This window comes from Melospiza melodia, chromosome 17 (assembly GCF_035770615.1).
Source record: "Melospiza melodia melodia isolate bMelMel2 chromosome 17, bMelMel2.pri, whole genome shotgun sequence".
NCBI lineage: Eukaryota > Metazoa > Chordata > Aves > Passeriformes > Passerellidae > Melospiza > Melospiza melodia.
The window spans coordinates 11,161,597-11,171,241 of NC_086210.1; the positions used below are offsets into that span (position 1 = coordinate 11,161,597).

The following is a 9,645-nucleotide window of genomic DNA, read 5'->3' on the forward strand; positions in this document are numbered from 1 at the left end:
GGAATTCTCCCTGTGGATCCTTTGGCATCTGCCCAGTGGGTGAAGGGTTGAGCCTGGAGGAGTGGGCGGATCAGCCGAGGCTCCGTCGTTGTTCAGGATGCCCGAGTGCAGCAAACGGGAGAGTTCCCGGCTGGGAGAGGCCCCACTCAGAGGGAGTCGCTGGCCCAGGAGAGCTCTAAGAGCTCCTTTTGGAGCGCTGTGTGCAGGGCCCCAAGAGAGGGGCTTCAGTCCCAGCAATGGCTCATCCTGGCTGCACTTGGCATCCACAGCTTTCTTTGGCAGTGTGAGAACAGGGATGTTGTGATACTGAGGGAACAAAAACAGTTCCCAGGGCTGCTCCTACAGAAATCAGGAGCTGGTTGGGGAGCAGCAGTGCCTGGAGCAGACAATGTTTGTGATGAGCTGCGGAGGAGCTGAGCCCAGGGGCTGTTGGCCAAGGCCGAGCCCCAAGGACCATTTCTCAGCTGGCAGGGCGGCCTGAGAAGGGGAGGGGGGAATGCAGCAGCGCAGGGGCCATGGAACCAAGGGATCATTGTGACACTGTGGGGCCCTGTGAGACCAAGGGACCATTGTGACACTGTGGGGCCTCATGGAATCATGGAGAGCACTGTGACATTGCTGAGACTCATGGAACCAAGGGGACTGTACTGCCTGTGTGGCTCCATGGAATGTAGGGATCATTGTGACACTGAGAGGCCCCATCAAACCAAGGGTCCAAGGGTCCATTGTGACACCATGGGGCCTCATGGAACTGTGGAGAACATCATGACACTTTGGGGTGTCATGGAACCAAGGGGCCATTGTGATACTGAGAGACTCCGTGGAGCCAAAAGTCCATTGTGACATTGCAAGGCCTCATGGAACACGGAGAGACCATTAGGACACTTCACAGCCTCATGGAAACAAGGGCACGTAGTGACACTGAGGAGATTCATGGGATCATGGAGAACATTGTGACACTGTGAGGCCCCATAGAATAGGCAAAGCATTGTGACTCTGTGAGTCCTCATGGAACCAGTGAGACCATTGTGACCCTGGGGGTCCCCACAGAACCAAGAGGATCATTGTGATACTGTGGGGCCTCGTGAAAACAAGAGGCCTTTGTGACACTGCAGGGCTGCATGGAACCAAAGGGCCATTGTGACATTGCAGGCCCTCGTATCATCAATGGTCCATTGTGACACTGTGGAGCCAAAGGAGACCATTGTGACACTGCAAATCCCCAGGGTCCAAAGGTCCATTGTGACATTGCAGGGCTCATGAAACAGAGGAGTCCTGTGACATTGTGAGTCCTGGGGAACCACGGAGACCACTGTGACACTGCAAGGCCTCATGGAATCATTAGTACCACTGTGACACTTGGGGCCTTCTGGAACCTTGGGGCCACTGTGACATTTTGGTACCCCATTGAACCAAGGGTCCATTGTGACACTATAGGACCCCATGGAAACAAGTGACCATTATGGCACTGTGGGGCCTCATGGATCCAAGGCACCATTGTGACACTATGGGGCCCTGCAAAACTAAGGGAACATGAAACAAGTCTGGCTGGTTTGGCCTCCCAGGGGCTTCCTGACAAATCACCTTGGCATATTGAGGGTCTCTTCTCATCTCCTATTCAAATGATTGGGCTCCGTGCTTTCCTTCCCAATTGAAAAGAGCTCTTCTTCTCCTCCAGGCATCCGTGGACAGAACTGGGATTTCCCCTCCAAATTTCCTTACATCCATGGATTGTTCCAATAGGAATGTTGCCAGGACAAGTCTGGCTGGTAATGGTTTAATAAGGGTCAGCTGTCATCTGTCCCCAAAATACTGGGGAAGGCTCTGTACTCTCCTTCCTATGGGAAAAAAATGTCCTGCTTCTCCAGGTGCCCATGGCAGAGATTGAGCTTCCACCTCCAAAATTTACTAAATCGAAAGACTGCTCCCAGAAAAAATCTGCCATTCCTGACAAGCCTGGCTGGCCTTGGACTAGTGAGGCTCTCACCTGCCTTCTAAACACTGGGGCTCTGTGCTTTCCTTCCCATGGAAAAGAACTCTCCTTCTCAGCCAGGTGCCCATGGCCAGAATTGGGATTTCAACTCCAGCATTTCCCTGTTGTGACAGACTGGAGGAGATTGTTCGCTGGAAACATTTTGTGTGGGGGGGAGGAAGGGGCAGGTCCAGCCTTGCCCTGCCCTGGAACCCCAGCACTGCCCTGTCCTGGAACCCCAATCCCCCCAGAGCCTCTATCCAAGCCCAGCAGTGTCTGCCAGTCCCTGGCACAGCACAGGCAATGCTCCACAGCCACCTCTGCAGCCCCCAGCCCAGCTCCTGAGGGACCAAATGAGCCCAAGGCCCACCTGGGGAAAGGGCCCAGGAAGACCAGGGATATTTAGGCTGACCACAAGGCAAGCACACATCTTGACCCTACCTCCTCTTGGAATTTCTATCTGTTCTGTGCTGGAATCCAGGAGTTGGTATCTGTGTTTGTGCTTCTCTGGATCTTTTTTTCTTTCTCTCCTTCTGTGTCGTCTTCTTCTGTTTCTGTACACCTGCAAATTTTGATTAACATTAATTTGGACGGGCTTAGAGTTTGTGAAGCTGAATGGCCCAAGTCGATGCTTTGGGAAGTGCTTTTTGTTCATTGAATATCTGTTGTAATTTGACAGGAGAAGAATTTAAAAGAGTAATATAAAACTTCTTGTGTAACTGACAATCTGTTAAACCACTAAGATACTGAACATGCCTGTGTGAAACACATATGTTAAAGGTGAAAAAACTCAGGAACCTCCTCTTCCTTTTCCAATCAATAAAGAAGTAGTGGGCCCTAGCCCAGGCCCCCATCTCAACCAAACCAAACCAAACCAAACCAAACCAAACCAAACCAAACCAAACCAAACCAAACCAAACCAAGCAACCCTGCTGTGGCCTGAGCCCCTTCCCCCCTCCCCAGGCTGCCGCCTCCCCCTCCCATTGGCACCATTCTAACCAAACCAAACCCCAACAGCTACCAAAAAGGAAAACAAAAGAGGCTACAAAACTAACCAGAACAAAGCTAGCCACAGCTCTTAAAATCATGCCATCAAGTCCCCTCCCCACAAGACAATTAAAATCAAAAACCCCCAGAACCTACAACCCACACAAAATAACCCTACAAGTAAAATTAAAAACAAAACCCCACCAAAACCAACCATAACCATAAAACAAACCCTATCACAACCCAACCACAACTTCAACCACAAACTACTGATAGGTCAGGTGTTAATCCTTTTAATACTTTAATCCTACCTTGAGTAAAAGAAAAACAAAATGCAAGCATATAAAAAACAATTAAAAACCATCAAAGTCAGTAAAGAAGAAATTAAATCCAAACTAAAAAAAAAAAAAGAAAAAATACTTTATCCTTAAAACTAAAATCCTCTCATAAACTATAAGGAAAAAACTCTTTTTCATTAAAAAAAATAAAACTATAAAAAATTCAAATTCATATCAAAGAAAAACCTCCATGCTAAAATAAAACAACTGTTTAAAAAACTGTACTTTAATAAAAATTTAAACGGGGGGGAAATGTAATCCAGTACCCCCAAGAGAAGATCGCTATTCCCAGAGAAAAAAATATTTTTTAAAAGGAAATAATAAAAACAATTACTTTTAAACAACTCAAATTTAAAACTATAACTCATAAGTCAACATGGCCCATCAACAAGTTGTAAAACAGCTTGTAGCAAAAAAACAACTTCACAGTAGCAAAGTTCCCCAGACAACTGTTATCCATGACAAAATTAAGGAACACAAAAAAGAAATTTCATCGTGTAAAAAAACTCCATTAACTTAAAAGGCAAACCATCACTCCCTAAAACTAAAAAAAGACAAATCTGGGAATAGTAAACTACTAGAAATTTTCAGTTTGTTTCTTTACATTGTCAGGTTAAAAAAAAAAAAAGAAAAATTGTAAAGAAAAAACTGTGTTCTAAAGAATTTATTTTAATTCTTACTTACCTTTTTTCTTTTATCTGCTTTTAATAAAATTTTCTTTATACCCTTTTAAATTTTCGACATACTTTACCTTTCTCTCAATCCAATCTCACAACAAAAAAAATAACTAATTAAATAATTACCCGATACTAAAACCCACCAAACTAATCAATACAGTAATTAGAAATCTCAAGATTAGAAAAATCTTAAATTAACAAACCAAAACCACTACGATGTCATAGTAAACCTTTTGCCAAAGTTTCTCTGATTTTCTAAAATACCCAGTAAAGGCTGTTTAGTTCTTTTGAGCTCCTAAGAATCTCTTGTTGTTATTTCTCCAGGGAGTCCAACCCAGAGGACAAACAAATGCAATTCCTTTGAAATGTCACCTTGAAAAAATTGTTTGGGAGATGAGGGTCAGAGCTTGTGTGTCCTGCTTGGCCCAGCCCAGGCAGGGCTTTCCCAGCCACATTCCACACTCCATTTCCCAGCTGGAGCCGCTGCTGCCTCTGAGTTGTGCTGCCCCAGCCCCAGGGACGCTCTCCTTGTCTGCCCATTCCCCCACGGTCTCTGGGCAGGGATGGCCTCAGTGGGGGCTGCTGACATCCTCAGCACCTTGGAGGGTGCTGCTGAATTTTCCTGCTCCAGAGGCTTGTTCAGCCTTCAGCTCTTCAGTGTGCAGGAATTCCGTGTCCCAGGGTTCATTAACATTCAGAACAGCTGAACAAGCCAAGCCTCTTGGAATAATTTGATTTTAATTTTCAAATCTTTTGTGGTTAATTAGATGAATTCCAGGAGTCTTTTCAAGGTGAATAGATTCTATCTAAAAAGACAGTGAGAAAAGATTACTTAGGCCAAATTTAGGAGTTTTTTCCCTGTCAATTTATTGATATGTGCTATCTCCAGTTGACACTGAATCCAAGGACCTCCTCATGCAGTTTGAATAGATATGAAAGTCAAGACCCTTCATTGCTGACAATCAATCAGACTCTGTCCCTACCCCCACCCCACCATTTCCCCATCCAAGCCCTGGCACTCAGAGCAGCCTTGTGCAAATCTGAGCTCCCTCCAGCCCAGGCTGCACCTGCAGCTTTCAGCTCCTTGGCTCCAACTCCCACCCGCTTTCCTTGGAGAAGGAGCTGCCCGAGACACAGAGGGATGTTCATTTCTTGACAGCCAGCAAAGCCAAGGGAAGGCACAGCTCTATCAAATGCAAAAGTCATTCCTCTGCTGGATATTAAATCCACTTTCCACAGCAGACAGTCTCAGAGCAGTGGAAAACACCTTCTGTGCCCAGCACAGATCCCAAGGTCCCCCCAAACCCTTCCTGCCCCAATTCTGCCCAGATTTGCTCTTTGCACACATGAGTCCCACGCTGAAGTCAGGAGCTCCCTCCATGCCCAGAGGGAGGAAAAAAATGAAAGGGGATGAAGAGCTCTCCTGCTCAGAGCCCCTGCAGTTGGAACCACAACTTATCAGGTTTGTGTCCTTTGGGCTCAGGAACTGGTGACATTCAGGGGCACAGAAGGGTTTCTTGCCAAAAAACACAATTTGAACAGGATACACTTTAACATTGCAGCAAACAGAGTTCTCCATGATGTCCCATCAGCATCTGACATGTCCACCATCCCCAAGGGATTTCTGTACAGGAACAGTTTTAGACAAAGACATAAGAATAAGCAGTTCTTTGATAGATATAAACACCATAAAGATGTTGATTATTTATTTGCACTTTGGAATGATTGGGCAACTTCTTGCAGCTCAAAGCATGAAGCCAGTCAGTTGAGAGGCATAACCAGAGAACATCTGGAGGAGGAAATCTGGGAGCAATGGGAAGCATAAATATCCAGCTCGTCAAGTGAAGAGATGTCCTTAGACATGGCCATTTCAATAGAAGCGCTTGAAACCCCAAATGGAAAAGAGAGATTTATCTAATAGAATGGATACTGGTGACACCAGTAGAAAGCAAGATCAGTATTTCTTCTCCTGCCATCTGTACAACTCCAGGAAAACCCTGTTCCTGGTGGGAAAACTTTGCCATTTCTTAACAGTACTCAAATGACCCAGATGATAAAGTTTTGCCTGTATATGATGAAACTAACAGGTATTAAAATCTGTGCCCCTTTCCAGGCAGACATCAGCAGTATGCCCATGAAAAGGCAGGGCCACTTGTGCCTTGAGGTGCCCAGCTGGGTTTGCATCTCTCCAAGAGCACCTGAGGGAGAGCAGAGCACCTTGCAAGCTGCAGGTCCCTGACAGCCCTGCAGGGCTCCTGTCCCATCAACATCTGCTCTGCTCCCATCTGAAACAGGGCCCAGCATGGTGCCGGGATCATCAGAGAGCTGTGTGCTGGAATTCAATGTCCTCCCCATCCCGCAGCAGCCCTGCATTTCTCTCCTGCAGCCTTGGTCTCCAGCACAGCCATGGAGGATCTTTGGGCTCTGGACTGTTCCTGCAGCCCCCAAGGGCAGCTGAGCTCTGCCTTTGGCACAGTCAGGCCTGGCCAGCACAGGCCATGCTCAGCAATTTCTTGTGTGTGCCTGGCCCTGCTGTCAGCCCCAGCAGCGGCTGCGTGGCCCCTTTTTGGCCCTGTGCTGGCCCAGCCATGGTGGCCCAGCCCCTGTGCAGGCCCAGCCCAGGCCAGGAGCATTGAGGCTGGGAACGGCCCCTGTGCCGTGGTACCCACAGCAGCCTTGGAGCTCTGTGCCCCATGGCCTCCCTGCTGGGCAGCCTCTGCCAGCTCCTGCAGAGCCCCTGGCACCTGTGGGGCTGCACAGACAGCCCTGCCCCAGGCTCTGCTGGCCTCTGGGCCAGCCGAGAGGCCGGCCAGGGCTGGCCATGGCCGGGAACAGGCCCTGAGCCCCGCAGGAGGATGGAGCTGGGCCACAGCCAAACCCAGCCCAGGCCAAAGCTGGGCTCAGCAACCAGGACTGCCAAGGGCCGGGCACAGAGGCTGGCGCTGACAAATGTCCTGGGCCCCCTCCCTGCTCTGTCCATGCCACCAAGGGCACCGAGCAGCCTCCTTTCTGGGCCACTTGCCTGTTTGCAATGCCTTGCACAGGCGCTGGCCCTACCCCACAAGGCCTGGCCTGAGTCCTGCCCCTGCACACTCAGCCAGGCTGAGATGGACACTGATGGTTTCTGGGCCAGGCTCTCTGAACCCAGCCCAGCTCCCTGCAAGCTCTGCCAGCTGCCCTGAGCTCTGGAAAGCACCAAGGGCCTCTCCCCAGCCCAGCCGGCTCTGGCCCCACAGCTCTGCTCAGGCCAGGCTGCTCTGGGCACTGCCCCACGGCCTCAGCCCCTGGCAAGGGCACAGCAGTAGCTGCAGCTGCCACAGGACTCAGCCCCACCATGGGGGAAGGTGCTTGGCCAAGGCCAAAGGAGGCTCCCTGGCTGCCCTGCTCTCCTCTGCAGGAGATGCTGAGAGCTCTGCAGCCCCTGCTGCCATCCCATCTGCCCAGGGCAGCACAAGAGCCCCGGCCTTGGGGCCCTCAAGAGCTGCTCCTGCTCCAGGCCCAGGGCCCATGCCAAAGCTGGGCAGCCATAAAGCTGTGCCCATTTCTGTTCATTCCTGCTGTGATAAGAATAGTATAAAATTTTTTACAAAGTGGTTGCATATTCATTTATTTCACCTAAACACAACGTGAGACTCCCTTCTTACACAATTTCTCTGGGTCACACAAGTAGGAGGGATAATGAAATTGAAGGGGGTGGATAAGAGCATTTCTTTTATTGTATAGAATCAGAAAAAAATTTAAAATATACTTAAGGGCAGACGTGGCCTCTCATGATATGCACTGAGAGCTGCTGAAAGAAGAAAGCAGGCCTTCTGTGGCTTGTTCTGGTGGGTTACCTCTGCTGGAGTCCATGTGCCTACCAAGCCGCTCTAGCACTGCTCTCCTTGGCTGCACAGGGGAGAGAAAATGTTATGGGAGACAAATTGTGGACTGAGATAAGGCAGTTTTCTATAGCACAAGGGGAAGTTTTTACAGGCACCAGCAATGAGGAAAAACCCCAATAATTTTAATCTCTTCTTCTGTCAGCAAGTGATGTTCAGCCACTTCCTAGGAAGCAGAACTTCAGCAGTTGGAGTGGTTTATCAAGAAGACAAACACTGTAAATAGGAAATGCCCCCTATTCTTCCTCCTTCCTTAGCTTTTATACCAGAACTGGGGCCATACAGTCTGAAATATCTCTTTGGTTAATTTGGGTCTCTGGCCTGCTGTCCCTTCCCAGGATTTGACCCACTTGCAGTCCCTTAAAAGAGGGAGAATGCTGAGAGACAGCAGGAGCCAAAGCAGGGGTGTGTTTCCAGCTCCTTTGGGGGTCCCAATGCAAAGCACTGTGAGGGCTCTTATGGGACAATGAAAAGGCTGAAAAGCATCCAGTCACAGCTTTCCTGAGAGATTCCTTGAGCTGCTGGTTCCTCAGGCTGTAGATGAGGGGGTTTGGGGCTGGAGACACCACCGAGTACAGAACGGACACTGCCAGATCCAGGGATGGGGACGAGATGGAGGGGGGCTTCAGGTGAGCAAATGTGTCAGTGCTGAGGAACAGGGAGACCACAGCCAGGTGAGGGAGGCAGGTGGAAAAGGCTTTGTGCCGTCCCTGCTCGGAGGGGATCCTCAGCACAGCCCTGAAGATCTGCACATAGGAAAAAACCATGAACACAAAACAACCAAAACCTAAACAGAAAGTGACCACAAGAAGCCCAACTTCCCTTAAGCTGGAGTGTGAGCATGAGAGCTTCAGGATCTGGGGGATTTCACAGAAGAACTGGCCCAGGGCATTGCCGTGGCACAGGGGCAGGGAAAATGTATTGGCTGTGTGCAGCAGAGCATTGAGAAAGGCACTGGCCCAGGCAGCTGCTGCCATTTGGGCACAAGCTCTGCTGCCCAGGAGGGTCCCGTAGTGCAGGGGTTTGCAGATGGACACGTAGCGGTCGTAGCACATGATGGTGAGAAATGCAAATTCTGATGCAATGAAAAAGGCAAAGAAAAACACCTGTGCAGCACATCCTGAGTATGAGATGTTCCTGGTGTCCCAGAGGGAATTGTGCATGGCTTTGGGGACAGTGGTGCAGATCATGCCCAGGTCAGTGAGGGCCAGGTTGAGCAGGAAGAAGAACATGGGCATGTGCAGGTGGTGGCCGCAGGCTACGGCGCTGATGATGAGGCCGTTGCCCAGGAGGGCAGCCAGGGAGATGCCCAGCAAGAGGCAGAAGTGCAGGAGCTGCAGCTGCCGTGTGTCTGCCAATGCCAGCAGGAGGAAGAGCCTGATGGAGCTGCTGATGCCGAATTTTGCCCCAAAAGGCGAGAATAACTGCTTAAGAGACTCAGCTTAAGTCAGATAAGCAGGAGGTATTTTATTACGACGCGTCGGAGAAATCACAAAGTGGATTTCTGAGTTTCTCGTAACAAAAAAAGCCTTTTATGCAATTTTGAATATAGGATTACATCAGATCATATACATCATCATATCTTTGCATGCATATTCATAGGGGGGTGTGGCGTAGGCGGAGTGTGGGCGGGGACACTTCTTTTGAGGATTATCTTGGTGGTCGTTCCGGTTGCCTTCATCATGGGCTGGGGTCTCCTGATGAGTCTTCTTCCTTAAACTTTTGAACTCTTCTCTTAATTTGGTCAATTCCCGGTGTACTTGGCTTGGTCTCTATGGCTTGGCAAAGTT

General features: G+C 49.3%; 1 protein-coding gene across 1 annotated transcript; it reads right to left on the reverse strand.

Moving 5' to 3' along the window:
* Window positions 1-8,358: 8,358 nt before the first annotated feature.
* On the reverse strand, window positions 8,359-9,240 carry LOC134426019 (olfactory receptor 14C36-like; the record flags this gene model as incomplete). The annotated part of the gene is made up of 1 exon (XM_063171017.1): window positions 8,359-9,240. A coding segment is annotated over one exon (882 nt), but the record flags the coding sequence as incomplete, so codon positions are not given.
* Window positions 9,241-9,645: the final 405 nt, after the last annotated feature.